Here is a 25,973-nt window from a genome sequence, read left to right on the forward strand (position 1 = left end):
CAGGGTTGTGAGTTCAATCCTTGAGGGGGCCACTTAGGGATCTGGGGCAAAATCAGTGCTTGGTCCTGCTAGTGAAGGCAGGGGGCTGGACTCAATGACCTTTCAAGGTCCCTTCCAGTTCTAGGAGAGAGGATATCTCCATTTAAAAAAAAAAAAAAAAAAAAAAAAAAGAGTGTGATGACTTGGCCCACTCCCATTTTCACCTAGTGAAGGACGGCTGAAGAGAATCCATAAAGCATTTTGCAGGTGTTAACTATCTCACTTCAATCTGAGTACAGCAAATGGTTGCCTAGTTTAATACTATTCACATAACAAGAGTTGCTTTTGCTTGTATCTAATTTTGCTGTATAACCTTCAAGACGTCAGCAATAACCTCCCAAGTGAGCGTACAATGGCTCTGCCTCGATGTTCCTTCCACCCTGTTTTAAGGTCTCTTTCTCTCCGTGTCTTCATGTAGCAGCCAACCACCCAGCGGCTCCTGCTGCCTTGCCAGGGTCCCACCCCTACCGATCTCTCCTGCAAGCGCAGAGACCCAGCGGGACCTTACAGACAGGTCGCCCCCGAGCTGGGCAGCTTCCCCCTTAGAGCTGGGCGGATCCGACTTTGGTCTGTCTCGGGGGGGGCCCTCAGGCTCTGTGAAGCAGAGTCGTGCCCCGCTGCCCCTGTCTTACCTTATGCTGGGTGCTCTATCCCTACTGCCCCTGCTCCTTCTTCAGGTATGGCCGTGCCGCCCGTACAGGCCCCACAACATGGCCCCTCCCTGTCACACGCATTCGTCCTATGGGGGCCGCCATCTTGTCCAATCATATGACCTAGACACAACCCGACTCCCCCTCGGAAGGCGTCGATGATTGGGTGGTCCCCGAAGGCCCAGCATAGCTACTTCTGATTGGCCACGGAGTTGGAGAGGCGGGATCGGTGCTGGGCCGGGTTCTCGTTGCTAGGGGAGGAGGATGGCGGCGGCAACGGCGGCGCCTCCATGGAGACGGGGCTGAGCCGGGACCCTGCACCTGGACACGCGGAGACTCCCCCTAGCCGTGCCCTCAATGGCGGCCCCTTAGCCCGCGGGGTAACCGGCTGACACGGGCGGAGGCAGCGGCCTCTCCCCTGCCCCAGGCCTCAGCATCCTACTAGGCGCTGCCTGCGGGCCCCTCCCGCCCAGCCTCCAGCGACTCCCGCCTGCCAGCTCCTGCCCCCTCCCCACAGCTTCCTCCTCCTCCAGCCCCTCCCCTGCACCCTCTCCCCACCTCCTTCAACCTGCCCTGCTCCCCCCGCACCTCCCTGCACCGCAGCCCAGAACCCAGCGAGCCCGCCCTGCACGGACCGTCCCCGGGACAGACCAGACGAGCCCCCCGCCCCCGAAGAGGACGGGGGAAAAGATCTATCTGTGTAGGGGGAAACAGAGAGAGAGGCCCGGGTCTGAATGGTGAACATTAAAGAGCAGAACAGAACAGCCCCCAAACACAGTGTCCATCTCTCCTAGAAGATAAATGCAAAGCAGAGTTATGTAACATGCACCACGGCTCCTCATGCGTGCAGGGAAACATTTGGCAGCTGCATGACATTTTCATACCTTTCTTAACAATCTAGATGGGGGAAATCCAACTCTTTTCTGCAGAAAAAGGGGGAGAAAAGGGCTTATACTGAGGCCAAGCAGCTGTGTGGGGAAACTGGACTCATTTCATGGCTTGCTTTTTTTATTCCACTGATACTGCAGCATTTCTGAAAATTAACCTTTTGTGAAGCTCTGCTCCAAGCCCTCTCTGCTCCTCCTTCACGAGGCGGCTGCTTTGCAAGGAAAGAAATGGCATGAAGTAAATGGCTCCAGAATAAAGCAATCTGCTCTGCCAAAGTGCCCAGTGAGCAGCACTGTCACTTTAATAATTCCATTTCAAGGGATTGCTTTCCTCCTTTTCAATCCTCTCTTTTAATACATGGGAGGATCAGAGGGACATTAAAGACCATAAGGCTGGGTGGAGAGAATAAAAATGAAAGTGACTGAGGAGTGACTTCTGTTGGGTAAGAGTGTGAGATTTGAAAACATTTGTGCAGTGAGGAAAAAAGGGACATTTTTAGTCTGCTGTGTATGCACCCAGTGCAGTTATATATAACTAGCAAAATTCACCCAAGTTCCAGTGAAAGGAGTTTATACAGTTATTTTGGATTGCTTTTGTTTTCACCCAGAAATTTATTTTGGGATTTTTTGGGAATTTTTGTCCTGAAACTCAGATGGCTTTGAACTTGTTCAGGTGGAATATTAAGACAGCTGCCTAGAGATGGACTGTGCCTTAATTGTCTTACATAAAGTTGTTTAACTGACAAACTTTTGCTGCCAGAAGAGGAGTTATAATAGGGTTTTATATGCCAAGGAGCATTTTCTCTTGTATTTTTATAGATTCAAAAATATTTTACAGAAATTGAAAACCACTCTTTCAAAATTCTTCTTTTTTCTTCTTTTTTTTCTTATTCTGTGGGAGGCACTGGAAGTTTAACTGGAGAAAATAGTCAGTACTGCTAGAAAAAGAAGACTGAAGCTGTATTTCCTAACTGAACTGTTTAAGTGATTTGAACAAATACCTAGTTCCTGAGCTCACAAGGCAATCCCAGTGGGACATCATTGATACCAGTAAATAAGCACTTGTGTCCAGTACCAGAAGTAAGACCAAGAATGCCAGTCAAGAAGAAAGGTGGGCTATGAAGTTTCCTATCTCATTTTACATCTACGTTTTCTAGATTGTAGATCTCTAGTGCTTGCAATTTTAAATGTAAAAAAAAAAAAAGCATTTCAGTGGGGGAGTGATTTGTTTTTCTTTTGCAGGGAGGGAAACAATTTATGCATTTACAATTGTAGATAAAAAAACCCTCACACATTTAGTAGAATGTTTTAAGATTTGTCATGTCTTATTTGATCTCGAAATTTGGTTTTGTAAATATCAGCCATGACAAAACTTAAAACCAGGGCCAAGAGAGAATTTGAAATTAATTTATGTATCTCAAATAATTCCAATAGAAAGAGAGCATAAATAGTGCAAAGTAAGCCATAAAATATTTGTTTTAATATTGTAAGGTGGTGATTGTAATATTTGTTTTTGTTTTTTAAAAAAGTTTTTAGCCCCCAATACCTTTTCTTTAAACATACAGCAGGTAACTCCACCAGCAGTAGCAGTAAAAATAAATGTAAAAACTGGTTTCAGTGCACTTTGCCAGGAAAAGTTTCAACCTTTGTGTTATCCAACAACATTTTGAATTATGAGAGCTACATAATTTTAACAAGCTTTGGGGTTTCCGCATGTTAAGATATAAAAGGTTCTGTTACTTTAATAAATGCAGCAATGTTGCATTTTAAAAAAACAAACAGCCCCATGTTTTGCCTCTTACATATTTAGGTTCACCACATAAATACTTGTTTGCAGTGTTGATGCAGCTGTGTTGGTCGCAGGAAAGAGTGTCTTATCTCTCTCATATAAATATTTAACAGTTTGTGACCACAATGGATTTAGACACAGCTTTGGTAAAATGCAGTTCCCAGTGATCATGCTAGCAGTTGTTGGTATATACTTATGATTACTCTGAAAACTTTTATGCTGTAAATGCTTCTCTGTATCTTGCAAACACAGGACAGTAATTTAACATGTTAGTTTGGATTACAAAATGTGCAGATAAAACAAAGAATGGCAAATAACTGTTCTCATGCAGTTCATCTATCTAGAACTTAAGGCTCTTGACATGGCACAGCCAATATATGGAATAAAGAACTAAAGTGAGAGATATTAGTAAAATATGGACACAGCTAACTTCAATATAACTCAAAATTAATTTATTTCACAAAAATATCTTCTTCTACCTCTGTTCCATGGTTCATAATTTCTGATGTAAATAACTGTAAAACCAAACAGATTATTATGAAGGTTTTTATAAAAATTCCACTTAAAGTTTTACTTTGATCATATTGTAGAGATTGCAGAGTAGAAACAAAATATAAAAATGGTATAATGATTTAATAAATAATATTAGTCACTGATTTAGTTAATTATTTTTAATTAACTGTAGTAAACATGGGAATATATATCGAGGAAAATAACCCACTCATAATGTCTCTTTAAGTCATCCTGTTGTGCTGTGAACATGTCATCTTACTCCACTTTGAGGCTTACATATTATATTTGTTTACAACAGGTGAGTTAAGACAGTGCCATTTTAAAGATAAAACTTTAACTCTGAGTTGTACATTTTTCAGGATGGATGTCTTTTGGAATTGGATGTTGAACTGTAGCTCAATCACAAGATATCCATTTGATCCTGGAATTACTGAGTGAAATTCCATTGTCTGTCTTACTCAGGTCATCAAAGCAGGTGATCATAATGATCCCTTCTGGCCTTAAAAATCTCTGAATCTATAAATTTCCTGCCTTTGTTTCAAGACAGCCTAACTCACATTTTTAATGTAGTTCTTACACTTTATTTTTTACCAGTCAACTGTAAGAATATATATTTTTGAACATTTTAAAATATGCAGTTGGTAGACCAAAATAGCTCCTTTGGCACAATTTAGCCTCTCATATCCATTAGTGTATTAGAGCTGTCAGTGTGAAGATATTTGTATTTAAATATTAAAAGCTGTTATTAAAATGTGATTACGTATTTACAGAAGGGGATTGAAAAATAGTAGTGAATCAGCTACTTTATTTATTATGTTTTTGAGTTACTTAAATTTATAGTTTGTCATAGGCTTACTCTTACAAAATGTAATTAAAGCGATGCTATCAACTTGAACATCTCACTTCCATGTGAAATTTTTATATTTATTATTGTTACAAGTAATAATGGGGGGAAATGAGGGGTTTTCCCCTCAAGTTTTGCAGTTTGTTTTGCTTTATGCCTTTCGCTGTTTTATTGATAGTCAGTTTCATTTCTGGTCTTATTCAGTAAGGAGCCCATATCTACTGTCTCCCCCAGCAGATAACAGCAGAAAACTCATTGGTGTACTTTCCCCAGGCTCTGCAATCATATGTGTTCTGGCAGCAGCAGCAGTACTGAAAATGAATGAGTTAGAAGGGAGATATGTGCACAAAGAGGACAGGGAGAGGGGTAATCCTAACATGCATTATGCTGGTCTTGAGTCTAACCAAAATATCCTTCAAAAATCAGCAGATGAGCATTTAAAAAAAAAAAACAATTCAAAAAATCCTGACATTCCGTTATCAGGAGGCTGTATCAGATCATTGAATTATTTGAAACTAGTTACTTTCCAGTTGTGTCCCCCTTTAAAGAGCAAGGAATATGTTTGAAGTTTTATTTTGGAGGGAACGCTCCTTTTTCACCATTAGACTTCAAACATCACACAAATCTTGATGGACTTCTGTGCCTTGTCTTACCTGTTTAAAGCAGGTAAGCATTACAGGACTGCCTTTTCAAAACTAGTCTTATTGGCCAATTCAGCTAATGTGAAAAGTTTAGGCTATTTGTAGTCAGTAAAAATACTTAATTAAAATATCTGAGTAACAAGCAGGTGTTTTCTGGGTGTGAAATAAGGCAAACCTGCCAATGGTTCTAATCCAGTTTATGTCAGTATATGATTGTCAGATGGCTTGAGTGAAATGAGTTGGTGGTCTCAGTCCACTCCATAAGGAGATAAATGTCCACATGGTTAAGAGTTCAGAGTAGCAGCCGTGTTAGTCTGTATCCGCAAAAAGAACAGGAGTACTTGTGGCACCTTAGAGACTAACAAATTTATTTGAGCATAAGCTTTCGTGGGCTACAGCCCAACAAAGAGACCAGTGATTGAAATGAGCCTGAAGTACCCTTTCAATGCTTCAGGTGCTTCCTTCAGCCAAAGGATGAGGCATATATTTGCACTGCAGTAACTGTTCTGATAACTTCAGTTTCTAGGGCTTTCAATTTCTCACCTTTCACTGGCTCTAAATATACTTTAAAAAAATTAAAATCAAACCAAATACTCCTTACTACCAGTCACATTTATTTGTTGGACATCACACTTTGGACACTATGATTGCACAAGCTTATTAAGTAAATAAACACACTCCTTTCTTTTATTGCGTATTACACTTTAGCAAACGTAAACTAGAAATAAAGAGATAGGTATGAAGCAAAGATGCTATATACCAATGTATACTACCCATTGCTATCCCAAACAATGAGATAGTGCTGGTGTTGTGGTATACCTTAAAGGTGACCTAATGACAAAATAATATACTTCCTCATTAGACTATGGAAACATTTAGCACAGAAACTAAAGTCAGCTTTTTAAATTCCTTTTGGAGTCCACCAGGGTCACACCAGCTGGCTCCAGCAAGCGATGTGGGCCTATATTTATTTTTGTATTTACCTGATCTTTCGATATATTTACAAAATAGAATAAAAGCATGAAACATAACTCAGTTGCTTCTTTTTGTGACATCACAGCTATTGAATAGCCTGTTTTATCATGTAGCCAGTTCATAGGGACTCTTGTAAATAAATTTGGTTTTCCATGTACATTTTTTCAAAGTTTCTCTGATGATATATAAAACACTTTCTAAGACATGCCATATTAAACAAATTAACAAAAAAGGATTTAATATGAGCCCACATGAGCCACCAGTGTGCTAAAGCAGAGCCTGCTGGTAATGATGACATCATTAAAGGATGAATTTGGTGGTGTAACACATAGCATTGCTGCCCTGTGACATGACATCAGTGGAGAAGAGAGCTAAAAAGAAATGTTGAACTTTAAAATTTTCATACCTAATTGCCTAAAGTTAGGCTTCTAAATACATATTTTAGATATCTAAATAGAAGTAGTCTGGTTTTCAGAAGTGCTGAAAATTTCAGCTGCCATTGAATTCATTGGGAGTTGCAGGGATCTGCATCTTTAAAAATCTGGCTAGTTCTATTTAGATATCTAAAATATATATTTAGAATCCTAACATTAGGCACCCAGGTTTGAAAATTGTGGTGTTTTTAGTGGTGTAAATGCTCCTCTTAACCTTGTGAATGGGAAATCAAGTACATACTGAAGTAATGGATTTTGGTAGTTCCTTTTCACCTTTAACAAAATGCTGATACCACATATGTACTGTCTAAAGTTTTTGCTATCCTTTTAGTTGCTGAAACATTCTAGAATGTATTTTTGTCAAATGACGTGCAGGCATGAAGCCCCATTTTTCACACCAAGTTCTATTAAACTGACTGTCACTTTCTACTGTGAAATTGACTAGGAGCAGTGCAGAGCTGATGGTTAGGATCAGAGGTTGTGACTACAATAAGAGCAATTTAAGTTTTGTGGGAGTTAAACATGTGGCAGCAAATTTTTATATTAACCTTTTCAGACTCTTCAGTTTAAATCTTTGGCTACTTGCATGACCAATCTCTTTCCAATCCTGTAGTTTTTCAATAGCAGAAGCTACTACTATCAATAAATTCTGTGTCTAGAAGGACTGCAGGAGTAGAAGTAGTATATAACAAATATTTGTTACATAAATTCATACTGGGAAGCAGCCTAATCCAAGTAGGCACTGGACTGGGAGTTAGGAAACGTAAGGACTTTTCCCAGCATGGCCATTGTTTTGCTTTGTGAAATGTCACTTAAACTTTCTGTGCTTTAGTTCAGTAGCTCTCAACCTTTCCAGACTACTTTACCCCTTTCAGGAGTCTGATTTGTCTTATGTGCCCCAAGTTTCACCTACTTAAAAACTACTTGCCTACAAAATCAGACTTAAAAACACAAGAGTGTCACAGGACGCTATTACTGAAAAATTGCTTACTTTCTTGCTTTTACCATATAATTATAAAATAAATCAATTGGAATATAAATATTGTACTTACATTTCAGTGTATAGTACATAGAACAGTATAAACGAGTCGTCTGTATGAAATTTTAGTTTGTACTGACTTCGCTAAATTGGTAAATTAAACAGTAATAAATCAGCAGAACCAGATGGCATTCACCCAAGAGTTCTGAAGGAACTCAGATGTGAGATAGCAGAACTACTACTATCATTTAAACTTGCTTCTGTACCAGATGATTGGAGGATAGCTAATGTGACACCAATTTTAAAAAAAGGCTCCTGAGGTGATCCCGGCAATTACAGGCCTAACTTCAGTATCGGGCAAACTGGTTGAAACTATAGTAAAGAACAGAATTATCAGACACATTGATGAATATGTTTTGTTGGGGAAGAATCAACATGGTTTTTGTAAAGGGAAATCCTGCCTCACCAATCTACTAGAATTCTTTGAGGGGGTCAACCAACATGTGGACAAGGGTGATCCAGTGGACATAGTGTACTTAGATTTTCAGAAAGCCTTTGACAAGGTCCCTCACTAAAGGCTCTTAAGCAAAGCAAGCTGTCATGGGATAAGAGGGAAGGTCCTCATGGAAGGGCTTGTCTATACTTACCGCGCTGGTTCGGCGGCAGGCAATCGAACTTCTGGGTTCGATTTATCGCGTCTAGTCTGGACGCGATAAATCGAACTCAGAAGTGCTCCCCGTCGACTCCGGTAATCCTGCTCGCCGCGAGGAGTACGCGGAGTCGATGGGGGAGCCTGCCTGCCGGGTCTGGACGGCGGTAAGTTCGAACTAAGGTACGTCGACTTCAGCTACGTTATTCACGTAGCTGAAGTTGCGTACCTTAGTTCGATTTGGGGGTTTAGTGTAGACCAAGCCGAATATGGCAACCTTTTTTGAAAGGAGGTAGTGCTATGTGGAATTCTCTGTATTATAATGTTTGTCAGCCCCTGCTGAAGAAGAAACTTTCTGCAATGAACAATAACAGGGAAAAATTACCATTAACTCTACAAAAAACTGCTTCAAAAGTAGCACCTGCAAAATATTTCAATGAGTTTTAACTATAAGGGGAAGCTAGAAGCATCTGCATTATTCCCTTAAGATCATTCAGGAGAAAGAAACAGGCTTGATGCTAAATTACTTAAAGGACCCATTTTTAAAGCTTATTAATCCATTAGCTAACTAATGTACTTGTAAATTCTCCAAAAAAATAATTCAGTACTCCAAGACAAAGTGGATGAATCCCCGCTTTAAGTGCAAAACTCAACTCAACCTTAACTATGGGACCACGAGCCACACTTCTATAGGAACAACTATTATTTGAGTTTAGAATCTCCATTTCAATTGTGTGCATAGTTATAATCAGCCTTAGACTGAAGATAAGTAGGATATTCCTTTCTAAATCTGTGTGGCCACATTCTCCCCTTTCTTCACAAAGAAGCAAGGTAAAACCTTTCAAGGAAAGATTTTCATTTTCTGGTCTCACAGCTCTGTTACATTCACCCAGGATAGGGCTTGTGGTAACACAGAATGGCCGACGTGTCAACAAAAACATGCATAGGTTGGAAGACACTGGAAAGTCACTGATTTCTATCTGCCAGTTTTCCTCTTTGTAGGGGTCATGACTTCCCCCTCTGCACTGATAGCATGTCTCTCTCCTAGGCCATGCTGCATTTAGCTCACTTCACCTGTCTGTATTCATGCGACCCTTGTCCCTATTGACAGGTTATAGAGTGTACTACTAAAGTTAATGATGTTCAGAGCAACTTTGCTTACATGGCATTTCGCTGTGTTAATTGCATCAGTTTTAAATGTGAATGTGCTGTTCTACAACTGCTCCCCTGAGCTGTCTCTCTCCCTCTTTTTGCAGCATACTATTTGGAGTACCTATAGTAGTTGCACAGAGATTGCAACAGCTATATGATGCTGTGTGAAAGGAGCATAATGCACAGCTTGCTTTCCTCATCACTTGAACCTCCTGATAAGCTTATGTGAAACTAGCAGAGTTTTGCTTGGCATCTGGGTGCTTGATTTTTGCCTTAATATACATGAACGTATGGTGCTGTTTGGTCCTGTAAAATTTGCTGCTGTACCTGTAAAGCTATTTTTTAAAGAGGATATGGGGTGATATACATCTGCATATCTGAGGACAGTAACAAGCTTCAGATGATGGTTATGTCACAAGTAAATATTTCCTAAATTCAAATTTTGTGGAGAGCTAACTTTTAATGTGTGCTGGTTGCACATTGTGTCTCTTGATTGAAATAAAAGCAGTTGCTAGGCTATGAGACCGTTTTTCTTACTGAGAATGGAGTGCAGTCAATCCTTCATTGAATCACATTTACTTAAATCCAGGAATATCTTTAATATTTTTAATAGTACCAATTATTTACAAAGCAACATTTACAAAAGAAATCAATTCTCAGAATTCTATAAACATACCTGTATTGTGGCAATGTAAATTTAGACATAAAAGGTACAGTGGAAAGCTATAGAAATGCTCTTCATCTCTCACTTTGCATTTCTTGGTGATACAAGCCATAGATATAGGTCTCCAAAGAGTTGACAAACAGGCCTATCTGTGTAACAGATACTGCTGTTCATTTGTTCCTTTTTTCCCAGCAGGCCAGATTAGAGGTTGACCAATCTACCTGTTTTACCTGTTCTCAGTGAATATTGGTTTAAAACATCATCATCTCTCATATCTTGAGGTGATGTAAGTGCTCATCACATTCTGTAATAAATAATAAATAGCACTTTCATTATTCACCCACTGTTTGAAGAGTTATAAACATATATATTAATCCTTATGATGCCTCTTCTGGGTAGTTGAGTAACATCCCATTGTACAGAAGAAGAGACCGAGACACAGGGATGTTTTTGTGGCTAGCATAAAGTTGCACATTTGCTATTTCACAGTTCATTTGTGCAGTCCACTAGACCACACAGACTCCTATTTCTGGGTATGTTTCTCCCAGTTATCAGCCTTTTACCCACTGTCCTCAGGTGTTTTGATGCTTGATTATAGTTTGTAACTTGTACCATCCAATGTGGGAAACAGTAAATATTAAAGACATTTTCCCCCCCGTATCCCTTCTGAATACTAGCAGTTTTATCTAGCAAATTAACTGACTTCTGCCTGCAAGTTTGAAAGTTCAGGTTTTAAAAAATAAACTAATTCAGTGGTTTTAAAGCACATAACTTTTTAATGAAGAATACTGTACTGTGTGATGCATGTATTATTCTGTCTTGCACCTCCTTATTAGCCTATTTTCTGTTTGTGAAGACTAGTGTATATGAAATGAGCAATCAATAGTACTGGCTTGATTCAGGGAATAGTGTAATTAGGTGTTACGCAAGTTTCTCACGCAAGTTTCTCTGCATCAAAGCAGGTGGCCTTGAAACATTTGATATGTGGACCAATGTTTGCTGAGACCTCAGACTCATTTTCACTTGTCATCTGAAGTCTCCAAGTTCCAGAGTAGTTTTTATTTCATTTTCCTTTAAAATTGTCCAAAATTACTTAAAGTCTTACCCATTCCCTTTCTGTCCATCTGTTCTCTTTGCTTCCCAATCTTCTTGTTTCTTCCAAAATCTCATTTAAAATCTAGGAATTATTATATAGCAGTGTTTCCCAAACTGGGGTTCATGAACCACAGGGGGTTTGCGCAATGTTACAGGGGGTTCTCGGGGAAAAAAATCCCTAATGGCGGACAGAGCTGTCCCTAGGGACCCTGGGCAGCATGGGGCCAGCAGCCCGGAGCCCCTGGACTTCCAAGAGCTAAGCAGATCAAAGCAAGCCTATCTATCACACTGAGGAGATTTAACCTTCAAGACTCCTCCTAAGAAATGGAAAGGGAGGTGGATATTTTTTGCTGTTTTTAAAAGTAAATAGGCAGCTAGTATTGTTTTTTAAATTATTATGAAGAACAAATTTAAGCTTTGTTGTAACTTGCGTTGTTTGCCTGGACTGCTCAAGACCTGAATGCTTGTGTAGGAGGAACTCTTTAAGTTGGCTTCTTAAATACCTTCACACTGTTTCACATCTGATACTCCTTGATGAAGCATAGGAGCCTTGTCTTATTACAGGCTTATTCAAAGTGATACAAGCTACGAAAGTGAGACCTTGGAAGAGTGTTGCTGTTTTCATAATGTAATCAAAATACTGTAATGATAAATAATTAATAAAGAGTGTGTAATAAGCATGTCATAAAAACAAATTTTATATTTCCAAGATCACTGCTTTTATAATTTATACTCCGGTAAAGGAGAAAATCCCTGGAAACATTCATTTTTAGGAGGGGGTTCGTGAGACTTGACATTTTAGTGAAAGGGGTTCACAGGTTGTTAAAGTTTGGGAACCACTGTTATATAGGAATTATTATATAGCAACTTCGCTGTCCTATGTTTTCTGATTCTGGTCCTCTTGGAAGGAATTTCACCTGGTATGTATCAATATGCATTCTAACTTGTTTAATAAAAAATCCCTCAGATGTCTGAAATTAACCAAGCCCCCTCATGCCAAATGAGAGATTAAGGTAAATTAAAAACTACATCTCTAAGTAAATTACTGCCAGCAGCCATACAACCCTGAAGCTATGATGTTGTCACATTACACCAATCGTAGGTTGGGGTTGGTCATTATTTGAAAGGGACATTTTCAGGGAACACTTAGGAGTAGCCATACTTAGAGGTGGGGATGGAGTAGGATTCTAAGTCAGCGCTGCTGAACCAATATCCCAGTATAATGTTAGGGTGCATTGTGTTTTTGGAAGTGTCACTTCACAGATGAGTTATAAAATCAAGTCCTGTCCACGAGTAGTCATTAAAGTTCCTGTGCACTTTTCACAAGTAGCTTGGGGTAAAATCCTGGCCCTGTTGAAATTAATGGGAGTTTTGCCATTAACTTCAGTGGGACCAGGTTTCACCCTTGGTCCCAGCTAAATTGTAACCCAGGAAATCGTGTTCTGACTGTCTAAATTTCCCCCTGCAGTTTCAACTGGCTCTAGTCTATTTCACACTCTGTTCTAAACTGTTTTGTATCATGCTGTCTCACCCCAGAAGAAGCTGCATGTCAGTGAAGCAATTCCCATATAGTTTGTATATCATAATGTTATTTTTAAATGTTCACTGTACTTTTGAAAAAAATTATTTTACAAAGCAACTTTTCTTTATAAGTTGTTTGAGTTTAAATTTAAAATTCTTGGTGAAGAAAGAAGCTTACTGCTTTTATTGAAATGATGACAAAATGATCTATTGCATCTTCTTTAAATTAGTATTCTTTTGAGCATCTTGTGTCCTGAAAATCTCTTACTTCATGAACTCTGAAGTTGTCTTGTATGGTTTTGCAATGCTCTGAAGGGGTTATTCAGCTCTCAGAAATTGCTAGATAACCATGGACCTGCTTTCAGCATCACTGATCAGCTGATAATAGTTTGTTCTAATAATGTAATGTTCTTGTCTTGTCTCTGGTTGATTATATTATCACTCAACACATCCAGTTTGGGGAAGTTGTGTAAGGGTATGTCTACACTGCAATGTAAGACCAGACTCAGGCTCAAACCCAACCCCCCCTTCCATCTACACACAATTCTGTTTGACTCAGGCCAGTTAGCCCTCTGGGTCCCAGGATGAAGGGCAGGGGCAGGTTTGAGCCAGTCTCCCACAGGGACTTGGGTCCAAAGTCCATCGTTTTGCAGTGCAGAGGCAGCTCAGGCCCTGATCCCCCAGACTTGGGTCCTGAGAGTCCACCAAAGCTATTCCACAATCCCATGAGATGCTGTTCCTTGTCCTCTCTAGCCCAAGACTGGTCAATTGACTCCTAGAAAACAGAAGCAACCACCTGGGTCAAGAACAGATGCTCAGCGTTTAACCCTTCCATTTTATTCTGACTGCTGAGCTTCAAGCAGTATGAATAGTCTCCTGTGTTTGCAATGGCCACTGACGAGAAGAAGTAGTTTGCTAAGTACTCTGCTACCTTGTCAAGGGATCACAGCCAGATTTTGGTTAATCTCTGGTGTGAGGCGCACAAAACAGTTGACTTTAGTAAGAGTTCCAGGAATGATCATGCGAACCAGGAAATAGCAAAGAAACTGGCAGCACTTGGGATTCACTGGACCAGTGAGCAGTGCTGGGAGTGGATTAAGCAGCTCAAGACCAACTACCTGAAAGCCAGGGATGAGAATCACACCTGCCTCTTTTACAAGGATGTTGACTGGGCACTACGCTGAGCACTGAGCCAGCAGAGGTTAACGATAGCCTTGTCAGCCAGGATTCTGACCCTCCGAATCTAGTATAGGACTGGAGGGGAGCCAACAGGCACTGGATCAGGCTTCCGAAGTGACTCTTGTATTCACATTGGTCCCTAAGTAGGCTTTGCTGCCAGAACAGTTGCAGCATATTCTGGGGCCCTGTTTGGAGGAGCTTTTTGATGCTCACCCCTGCAGGAACAGCCTGCTGTGAAACTGGCAGCAGCAAAAGGCAAAATGCAAAAGGCAAAAGCAGCCCCTGAACCTGGTAAATGTCTGGCTCCATGTTTGTTATTGTTAATATAGGGATGGGAGGGATTTCCAGGTTATGCCCCAATGTAACATTTATTACAAGCTGTTGGCAGCAATGTGTATCTGCTAATGGCAGATTGCACGCCAGCGCCTTGGCATTACCCCCTTCCTCACCATGTGGAATTCAAAGTGGAGACTGGGAAGCTCAAACAACAGCGAAACAAGCCTTTAAACTTAATTTTTTACCAGAAACTCACACATTATTACAAAGATGTGCCAGGGTATTTAAAGTAGGAACCCTCCCTTTTAGTACGGCGTGGCATACAAATTGGCCATACCCAGGGTGGATTTGATTTAAATAATGATTTAAATCACTAGTCTGGAAGACTCGATTTAATCATGGATGTCTACATAAAAATGCATTCTTGTTGGTTGTTATAAGCTTAATAGATATTCTTCACAACTCAGAGATTGATGTAGGCTTCATTTTTAGAAGGTAAACACTATACATTTTTTAAGTGATTTATTTTGAAAACTTTTCAGATTAGTTTTACAGCTATATCAGAAAATGAATGATTGGTCATTTCATTTACCAAAGGTAATTGAATCAGATATTTATGCAGTCATTGGGAAGTGAACTATCTCCAGTTCAACAGGTTAATTATTAATATTTGGAGGATTTTCTTGCCATGCTGTATTAGGAGGAGAAAATCACCAGACAGAAATTTAAATTATTTTATTTAACTAAAACAACAAAGTTATGTATTCTGGATTTTTTTCTTCAACAGCAAACATATAATATTTTAACAAAACAAGCATACGAATTTTTGAATTTAGTTGAACATTCAAGTTTTTTAAAATTAGGTTTGTTTTTGTTAAAATTGTTTTTAACTAAAATAGTAACATTAAATATTAAAAACAAAGCAAAAATTAAATCGACTCAGCCAGGTCAACATGAGAAACGTAAAATATTGGCTTCTACAGCTAACTCAGTCGTCTTCATCTTCATTTTCCTGTTTCTTCAATATCTGGAAAAGAAAAACAAGCTTTCCTGCTTTTTCAGGTCCCAAACGATTTCTCAGTTTGGAATGAATTAGTCCAAAGGAAGAAAATATTCTTTCTACACCGGCAGAAGAAGCTACTGCTTTTAAAAGTGAGATTATCACTTCAGTTGTTTCTGAATCCAAGTGCTTAAGTGACTTCCAGTTCACAGGTGTGACTTTCTTTAAAACATCATCAGAAAACATATATTCCTTGAATGGTTCTTATTCCCAAACTGGGTCTCTTTTACAGCCTGCTGCCATTACAGGTTTTCCCTTCTAGTGAGAGAATGGTATGATAGATTTCAAATCAATGAAGGCTACACTCAGAAAGACCTCAAGACTTCTGGAATATGCTGCTCAGTTTCATTTTTGTTTCTGTTGCCTGTTCCTCCCTTCTCACGTTTATCTCCACACTTCTTCTCCTTGTCCAGATCTATTCCGCACTCAACAATCTTCTATTCATTGAACTTTTTGAAACTTTACACTTTTAGAGAGAGGTAAGGGATTGACTCTGTGTACACAGATTTGCAGAGGGATAATAGGGTTGAGGTCTGTTATTTCTTACCTCTATATATTATTTCTTTCTTTATTTAAAAACATTTTTGCTGTTAACAAGCATGTTATCTCTGGAGACACAAATCCAGTTTGAGAACTGCAAAACTAAGCATCTCTGATGGTATCTTCTAGATTGAGTCCCATTGGGTAGATAGAAAGATTAACCTAAATAATCTATAGAGAAGTCCCTGGAACCCTGTAAGGTTGGGTCCCTAATCCATGAACTATTGGAACTCATTTACAAAACTTTTCTTAAACATTCCCTGAATATATTGTCTCATACTATAGAATTAGAATTTATAATCCCTATTCCATGATGAGATATCTTTGAGCTATAATGCATCTTAATTAAAACTATCTTTATATAGGTTTTTTCTTCAAAAAGCATTTTATAAAAAACATCATATTTAAATTAAAAAAATTCAATTTTTTTTATTTAAAAAAAAATCATTGATTTTTATCCACCCTGGCCACACCACAGCGTAAGGAGCCGCCTCTAAACACAAAACTGTCCAGAGGGGTGGTGAGAAAGCTAAATGTAGTTCATGGGTGACAAAAGCAATGTCCAAAGTACAGCTAGGGGATTGTATGTATTCCAGAAATGTGCTGGTGGGGAATGGGATGGCTGTGTAGTTCTTTGAGGATCCACATTATTGTGTGTGTTTTACATGTAATCCATGGGTAGATGCATGCACAGCAGGCTTCATCAGAAGCCATAGGGAGGCAGTAATCCATGTGGATGCTAACACAGCATCCTTTTGATTTCCCCATGAATTTTGACCCAATCATGAGTGCTGATAGCTGCAACTCTTTGGTAGTACGAACTTCAGATACGTAGGCAAATTTTGGGGAAGAGCTCTTTTTCCTGGTTCACCTCTGTAGGTCACTAGCCCACTCCACTCGTATATGTGGTGCGCAGTCATCATGAGTTTGAAAACCTCTGTGGCATTCATACTCGCTACCAGCCGTTTGGAATAACAAGTCCCTTTGCCATTCAGGAACCTCCAGAATTATGTCCTCCAGAATATGGAATTCCTGAAAGGATAGAGAAAGCTTATGTAGTAAGCCATGCCCCATCTCGCCCAAATGTCAAAAGTGGTGTACAATTTTTAAAGAAGAAGCAATTGTAAATTTTAATTTACCATTGTTTGTGCACTGGGATTTTTCACTTGGATTAAACACAGTTGTGTTCATGGAGCTTTTGGGAACTGAAGTTTTCCCCTCACAATATGCTGAATCTCAGTTTTATAATGTATAATTTTTTGGCCTTGAGAGTCTACAAGGCACTTTTCTTTGTGGATGCACTGAACCTGTTTTGTAGTACTAAGACAATAATGCACTGTTTGATGCCTGCTTTTAGGACCTTCAACCTCTGCAGGGCCTTCCCCCTCAGCAGCGTGGCCACACTCCAGCAGGTCCTGGGAATTCAGAACTGTCATGGGCTGGTCCAAGTGGAATCGTTTCCATGATGAATTTATGTTGGACATTCTGGACAGGGCCAACAAACAGGTGCAACACCAGAGGGAGAAGGATTCATGGCAAGCAGAAAGGCACAGGCAGGCTGCAGAGAGAGAGCGAGACCGGGGCCAAAATTGCAGTGCGTGAGAGGAGGCTTGCAGCACCGTTTCTGAAGCAGGAACATCTGCTGGGGGAGGAAGATAGAGCACAGCAGAAAGACATGTTCAAGAGGCTGCTTTTGATTATGGCTGCAAGAGTACAGGCTTCTGTTGCACCTGTACTGCGTCCTGAGTCCCATGCACAGTACCATGTGCAACCCAGGAACACTTTGAACAATTCCATGGTTGGCTGGCCCATGCAACCAGGACTTAGCAACAGTCGGACAGGGCAAATGTATCCCCTGCGTGCTTCAGCCCTGTCTGCAGGCTTCAACCCTCTGCAGACTTCCAGCCCTGTGCAGTGGTGTACACTAAATGTGCAGGAAGGGGAAGGAGAATGGGGGACAAAGGGACATAGAACATTAGGGGATATATTTGTTGACCCTAGTTTTGCTGTTTGCACTGTTCGGTGTTTGGTTTATGCACTTTGTTTTATTAATGATTTTGATACTGGTTTATTACTGGTGTTTTGGTGTGCTAATGGCAGCTGGACTGCCTGGCAATGGTTTAGTACTGTGGTTTTTGTAAAACATCTATTCTTCACAAATAAAGGCTTTTATTTTATTAAGAAAGTTTATTTAAGAAATTAAGAGAGCATCACATCATATAATGTGTATTTCATATAATAAAGATAAACACATGATAATGGACTACTGGGAAGTTGTATCTAAAGTTAAACACAATTTCTCAATACATTTATTTACATCAGTGGGTACAGTAAACACATAGTTTTTGCCACATGACCCCTCCCCAATTCATAAGCAGTCATCTCATCTATAAATAAATGCATGACAGTCAACCCGCCTATTTCATTGTATGGTGTGACTGTCATTTGCTGTAAACATTGTACAAAAACATTCATAAGAGTACTATTCTCCCTCTTTCATTCACCTATGCAAGCAGATAATGTGGGAGCATAGAGCATACCTGATTTCTGTTGCCCGGGTGCATCCTGCTCCAGCTGTAATAGGTGCACTTTCTGGTTGAGTGCGTAGCTTCAGCAATCCGTTACTGTCATAAGTCCATTAAGGGCAAATGGATCACCTTTGCCTTCACAAAGATTGTTAAGAGTACAGTAAGTCACAATAATGTGGACAGCATTCATGACACTGGAATCCAATGGGTCTGTAGACAACTCAGCAAAATAGTCTGCCAAATGCACATTCAACCACCATTCTGTACCTGCTGTGTGTGTGATTAAACCTTCTTTTGCCAAGCCCTCTCATATCATACTATGGTTTCATAAGCCAAGCCAAAATGGGATATGTGGGGTTCCCCCCCAAATGGCAGGGGGAACAGTAACTACATTTATGAATAATGTTGTGTGGTAGGAATAGTGTCCCTGTTTATGAATGTAAACTCCTGATTGGCAGAAAACCTTGGCATCATGAACTTTTCCAGTGCAGCCCACGTTGGCATCCACAAGGGCCTTCATAACAATGGAGTAGTACCCTTTGAAGTTTGTTTTCATGGTACTTGAGGAGGGCAAATTATGGGCACATAAGTCCCATCAATGGCCCCAGCACAGCTAGAAATCCCATTTCCTCAAAACCAGGAATTAGTTCAGGACTATTGTTTATGCCCACCATCACATGCCTGATTGCCTCAGACACCTCCACCACCACAACTGGCTTTCCAATACCAAACAGGTTAGCATCAGACCGGTAGCAGCCTGCGGTAGCCAGCTTCTAGACGGTTATAGCAACTCACTTCTGAATTGGTATGGCCATCTTCATGCACGTATCTTGATGCTGAAGGATTGGGGAAGCTGCTTACAAAGCTCCAGAAATGCAAAAGTTCTGGACCCACTGCTGTCATCCCAGTTCTGTATGATATGTCCTACCCATCTGTGCTTGTGACCTTTCACCAGAAGCACTGATCTATGTAGGGGGCATCAGCGGCTATACTGAGGGTCACGAGCAGCATCAGCCAGTTCAAGTCTTCCATATCTGTATCTTCCTCCTCTTCCATCAGGTGCCTTCAGTAGGTCCGAAAAGGCTGTCAGTGCGTCCACCAGCTTTTCATGGATCCTCTGCCCATTTTCTGAAACAGGAGTGAAAGCCCAAGCAAGAAAAGCTCTTGGAATGGTGACTCCTCCATCTTGCTAGCCCTGGTTGCTGGGAGCATGCAGACTCAAAATGTGGTTTGGTAGGATGTTAGTGGGCTGTAACGTGTGGGATGGACAGTCAAGTTTATCTTATGCTGCACCACAAACCAAGGTTCTCAAGTGGCCACTGCTGGGGACGGTGCTAGGAAGACTGGGATATGGTGGTTTGACTTGGGTCTGCATCCTGTAGTGTGGATGCTAGAGCCTGGGTTTGGGACGTGGGTCCAGACATAATAAACCTAGGGTCATCAATAAGTGTGGATGCTCAAGCCCTGGGCTTACAAAACCCATGGTCAGCAGACTTGAATCCCACTAGCCTTGGGTTAACATTGCAGTGAAGACATACCCTGAGTAGAGTCTTTCTGGGTAAGTCTACGCCGCAAAAAAAGACCCATAGCAGTGAGTCTAAGAGCTCAGGTCAACTGAGTCAGTCTCACAGGGCTCACGCTGTAGGACTAAAAGTAGCAGGCAGTGTAGATGTTTGGGCTTGGGCTAGAGCCCGGGCTCTGAACCTCGGCAAGGACGGAGGGCCTCATAGACCGCCCGGGCTCCAGCCTGAGCCCAAACCTTTACATAGCTATTTTTAGCCCCTCAGCGTAGTCCCACAAGGCCTACTCAGTTGACCTGAGCTCTGAGACTCACTGCCATGTTTTTGTTTTTGTGGGTTTTTTTTTTTTTGCTGTGTACACTTACCCTCTGAGACTGATTTTTGAATTAACTGCATCTTGCTCCTAGGATTGTCTTGGAGTCTCCAGAAATTAACGATTAATCTTTTAATTAAAGATTGTCATGTGATGAAACCTCCAGGAATACATCCAACCAACATTGGCAACCTTACTTGCTCCTGTAGTATGAATTAATCTCTCATAAAAATCACATTTTAAATTTTTTTTACCTCTATATTCACATCAAATGCCTGTACTATGTCGGTTAGGGATGTGATTTTTTTTTTAACTGAAATAATTATCCTGGTGAAAGTCCTAATGTTGAAACACTCCTTTCTGTAAAGGAATAAACACTCCTGGTATAAAGTACTTTTATGACAATGTAATTGACTCCACACTGGGGGGTGGGGTTGTACTGCTTGAAGTACCCCAGTATAACTCAAGTGATGCAAGGTTTGTTTGTACACAAGCCTGTAGAGGGGAAGAAAAGTCCAATCCTACTGTCCTGTAAATACTGTAGGATCAGGCCCAAGGTAACAAACCAACAAAACTGCAAAGCTTCAAAGTCCGTTTATGGGGCCTGACCCACTATTGCACTGCATGTTGTGTAGTTTTTTACAACAATGTAAAACGAGTGTAAAACACTGACTCCTCCTTGGATAACAGTCTGAGGCTGCGTGGCGGCAGGCTATTCCCTGGTGTAAACAGTTGCACTCTTCCAAAAGATTTTCTAGCCTAAATCTCCCTTTCTTTATTGTAGACCATTACTCCAAATTGCATCTTACTGACCAGTTACTATAGTTTCTTTTCTCCATTATTTTTGTTAATGATGTACATTGTTTCATTTATAGAATAGAACATCTGTGATCAAACAACATCGCTCACATTTAAAAGAGAACCCAATGCAGGGGTTCTCAAACTGGGGATCGGGACCCCTCAGAGGGTCATGAGGTTCTTACATGTGGGGTCGCGAGCTGTCAGCTTCCACCCCAAACCCCGCTTTGCCTCCAGAATTTATAATGGTGTTAAATATATAAATAAGTGTTTTTAATTTATAAGGGGGGGTCGCACTCAGAGGCTTGCTATTTGAAAGGGGTCACCAGTACAAAAGTTGGAGAACCACTGACCTAATGCATATATATATATACTATATAATATCAATTATTAGTTTATATATATATATATATATATATATATCAATTATTAGTATTAGTTCTAATAATTATATATTTTGCCTTTTCATTAGAGTAAGTAATCACATTGCACAGTATAGTTCACATTTCCTCAGACATAACAAGCTTATCTATCTTATCTACTTAATATGGCCCCCATTACCACAATATTCAAGGCTCTCATAATCTTTAATGAATTTACCCATGGGGAACTGAAGCACAGAAAACTAAATGACTTGCCTAAGGAAACATAGGAAATCTGTGGCAGAATTCATGCAAAATGTCCATTGACTTCTTTAGAATTAGGTCAGAGGTCAGGCTAAATCTGCCACTGCCTGTGATGAGAGAGCTAGGCTAGATTCTTGAAACTAGCTGCCTGCTGATTGATTTCCCCTTGCAGAGCATGCTTCTGTATCACCCTTGTAGGTGTGCCTTAGCTTCTGCTTTTTAGCTTCTGCAATGGGCGAAGTGCACAGGAGGGAAACACTAAGAATATTGTTTCAGGGTTGCTAGCTGTCACAATTTTATTGTTTTGCAATATATGGTGTTTTTCTAAAAGCCTCAGCTCCTGGAGACAAATGATTATGCAAAATTCTCAGTTTTCATTTTGTCCAAAACCAGGAAGTTTCTAGTCCCTGTAGTTGCAGAAAAAGCTTGGCAAGATGGTGTGAATGGACCTTAAAGGCTCAGACACCAGAAAAGCAAAATTGGCTTAAAAATAATAAATCCCATTATTTTTGGCAGCCATGACTGAAGATTTTTGAATGATTAGATTTGGCAATACTATTTCTTTATCTACATTTATTTACCATATTCCTAATGCTTTGTCCAGGAATGGACAAAGCAGCAATTAAGCTTGTATGACTTAGCACTGATTTTAGAAGCTGTATTCAAACCTCTAGGCTGCTTTTCGCACACAACTATCCCCAACTGCTTTGCAAACCATGCATCCGAAGAAGTGGGTATTCACCCACGAAAGCTCATGCTCCAAAACGCCTGTTAGTCTATAAGGGTACGTCTGTACTTACCTCCGGGTTCGGCAGTAAGCAATCGATCTGGGATCGATTTATCGTGTCTTGTCTAGACACGATAAATTGATCCCGGAAGTGCTCGCCGTTGACACCGGTACTCCTGCTCTGTGAGAGGAGTACACGGAGTCGACGGGGGAGCCTGCCTGCCGCGTGTGGACCCGCAGTAAGTACCTTGTAGTTCGAACTAAGATACTTCGACTTCAGCTACGTTATTCATGTAGCTGAAGTTGCATATCTTAGTTCGAACTGGGGGGTTAGTGTGGACCAGCCCTAAGGTGCCACAGGACTCTTTGCTACTTTTACAGATCCAGACTAACACGGCTACCCCTTTGATACATGCAAACCACGTAGTTATAACTGCACACCAAACGCATTGTAATCCCTTTGCAAAAATATGTGCTTTGTCTGTCACAACACCAGGCCCAGTCAGGTTCCAAACCTTCTTGGAATTGTCTGGAATTATTAAAAGTGATCTGTTTTAATCAATTATATTTGAAAGGAACTCTTGCTTTCATTAAGCTCAAACCCTTCAGACATTGTGAGCCTCACCTACAATGGCTCTTGCATTTAACTCCACTGCAGGAAATATAGTTATTGATTTAATAGCTTGTTTAGTTATGCTACAGAAGAATCATATTGCAATCATCTGGGGTAATATATAATTACGGAATGAATGTGTGCAAACTTTGCAGGGCTAGATGCACAATTCCCAGAGGAGTGGTACAAACATCTCAGGGCCACTTGACGCTAGGGGCTTAATTCTCCACTATCTTGCATCTTGCATAGCCATTTACATCTGTGCAGAGTGACTATAAAATGTTGCCATTCTGATTTGGTGACATTTTATACCCACTTCACACTCACTTCATGTAAATGACTCCACAAGTTGCAGAGCAGTGGAGAATCAGACCCCTTGTTCTTTTAAACTCCCACAGGAAGGCTGGATTCCTGTTACTGAGTCAACTAATGAGTTCCATTCTGCCATGAAGCACACTTTTTTGCTGGAAAGATGGATGGCAACCTAATGGAGAGAGGGAGTAAATTTCAAATTCTTGGAGCCCTGCCGCCTGCCTTCCTTTACTCCATACTCAGAAGGGAGGGAATCAAGCCTTGTACTTTCAACAATAAAAACATCAAACACTTTCAGCTCTTCTCCAAATATATGTCAGGGCCAGTTTTCTTTTTAGCTGCCAATAGTGATTATTGTTTATAATTTTGTATTTTCTGCATCAGTTTTGGTCACGCTGAAAAGGCAGCGAGAGCAGGATCAGGTTCATAATTTAAGCTTCTGAACACAAATGTTTTCAGCCTTGAGATATTCCTAGATTGTTAGAGGTTAAACATTGTTCCATATGTCATTGGAAAGGTCGTTTTTTAGTTTGCATCTCAGATATGCAATAAAGTTTCATTGCCTTGATGTCATGTTAATGTCTATTTTATCTCCACTAGTGCAATATAACATAACACTGTGCATTGCGTACAAGACAATCTATAGCCTACATTCTATAGCTTTAGATAACATTTTTAATGAATGCAGTTTTGCTCTAATTTTGTTAATAGATGACCAAGGAAATGTCAGTTAATATGCTTGAATTTCTATATCTTTTAAGTCAATAAAACAGACTTGTTTAATGATTTATTTTTAGATACCGATCGAGCTTTAGCGCTTCTAGAAGAATATTGTAAAAAGCTAAAGAAGCCGGAAGAACAACAACTGAAAAAAGCCATTAAAAAAGTGATGGGCATCTTTAAGAGCAGCTTATTTCAGGCACTGATAGGTAGGTACCTATGCACAATGCTTTATTTGCTACAGTTAGACTTATGCTTTTGGATGCTGAAGGCTTATGATTGTGTCCATTACCTGCATCTTGGTTGACCAGCACCTGGTTATCTTGTACAAAATGAGCTGACAAAGAGATGACAAGCTGGAACTATTCTTTTAGAATAGTTGCCTAAATATTTTAAACAAACACTTGCTCAGTTATTGGGAAGGGAAAATAAGCAGAAAATTCTTTAAATGTTGGAATATATGTTAGTCATTGCTGAACTGAGTATATTTTATTTTCTCAGTTTGATTGGAGATTGGCCAAGAGTAGGATATATTATATTTTTCCATACAAATTTAAAGAGTGAAATCCTGGCCCATTGAAGTGCATAGCAAAATTCCCATTGACTTCAGTGGGGCCAGATTGTCACCCAAAATCTCTTTGTGACCTTCATGTTTATTTTTAGCAGAAAAAAGGTGGGTAACCAAAGAAATTCAGGAATAATTAAAGAAAAATGCTAGGTGAAACAGCGGGCTTCATCTGTCTCAATACCAGGTACTTTTGGGAACCATCTGGAGAGTGGTCCTGTTTAAAAGCATCTTTTTCATTAATGTGAATTAAATAAGTCTGATATTGCACAGTTATCATAGGCTTGATAAGGCATCAGTATTTCACTGGTCAATGGACTTCAAGATCCCTGACACACTTGTAAGTAAAAATAATTATTGATTTAAGTATATGATATGATGGTGTTATTAAGTGGTTGAGAAAGTAATAGCTTTATGCCTTTACAAGGAGCTACAGTATAGATCTCTAAGTCCTGTTTAGGACTAAGCAGTCATAGAAAGAATTGTTGATTACACTACAGGCCCATAGTAGAAATGTTGTCTGTGGAGCCAGACTTCTCCAAAGCTTGGGTATATTGGATCCAGAGTGCAGGTTTGGCCCAGTATATGTCTAGATCGACATTTTCCTATAGACTGGAGGTTTGATTCAGAGACAACGCTAAGCCATAGCAATGTGTTGAGGGATGATTTTTGATTAATCAGGGGAAAAGCCAAAACACTCCACATCAATACTCTGCTCTTACAGTTATCACTGAGGAGTACGGTTCACACATGATGTCAGTAATTTTGTTGCATTTATGAGGAAGTACAGCACAGTCTGTTTTGCCAATCTATAAACTATTTCACAAATGGAAATAATTAATGGAAAAGCTATTCTACTTTTCAATATTATAGTGTCTCCCCCAAGTCCTTAGAGTGTTTGGTGTTTCTTTATAACTTTCTTGTCCTTTTTAATGGATATGTGTTTGTTATTAAAATATAAATAAACCCCACAGAATGTATATCAAATGCATTGAAAAATTATTGATATATATGAACTAAAGAACAAAGATTGTTGGGGAAATTTCCTCTTGCTTTTGTATGGAAATGCCTAAGAATATGGAAATGTGTATAGACTTAGTATACAAATTGCTGAAACAATAGTATTTATCCACTAATGAATATTTGAAATTGTTATTTTCGGAACTCCAATTTCTGCAGTACTTCAAAATAATCCTTTAAAGCCTGCTAACTGTGTGTGTGTTTTGGGGGGTGGCTATACTTTAATTTTTTAAAGGTGTTATGGATATCAGACTAAAAAACATACCATTTTGAACAAATGATTGTTACATTGCTTTACGTATAAGCAGAAGTAAAGTATAAATAAAATAATTTGGCAACTAAGG

The 25,973-nt window shown here is 39.8% G+C and overlaps 2 protein-coding genes across 5 annotated transcripts in view; one reads left to right on the forward strand and one right to left on the reverse strand.

The window, feature by feature from the left end:
- LOC117871255 (transmembrane protein 126A-like) overlaps window positions 1-818 on the reverse strand; it is a 32,259-nt gene extending 31,441 nt beyond the window's left edge. For all 3 annotated transcript variants that reach the window (XM_034759064.1, XM_034759063.1, XM_034759061.1), the window contains exon 1: window positions 672-818. The gene's annotated coding sequence lies outside the window, so the exon portion shown is untranslated. The remainder of the gene's footprint in view (window positions 1-671) is intronic.
- A 65-nt stretch (window positions 819-883) lies between these two features.
- DLG2 (discs large MAGUK scaffold protein 2) overlaps window positions 884-25,973 on the forward strand; it is a 1,462,668-nt gene continuing 1,437,578 nt past the window's right edge. Inside the window, exons 1-2 of one of the 2 annotated variants that reach the window (XM_034759045.1) lie at window positions 884-2,687; window positions 24,122-24,253. In XM_034759045.1, the coding sequence (XP_034614936.1) occupies window positions 2,669-2,687; window positions 24,122-24,253 (151 nt within the window). In that variant the 5' untranslated portion in view covers window positions 884-2,668. The remainder of the gene's footprint in view (window positions 2,688-24,121; window positions 24,254-25,973) is intronic. The other variant, XM_034759046.1, reaches the window with a different exon arrangement.

The sequence above is a fragment of the Trachemys scripta genome, chromosome 1 (genome assembly GCF_013100865.1).
Source record: "Trachemys scripta elegans isolate TJP31775 chromosome 1, CAS_Tse_1.0, whole genome shotgun sequence".
NCBI lineage: Eukaryota > Metazoa > Chordata > Testudines > Emydidae > Trachemys > Trachemys scripta.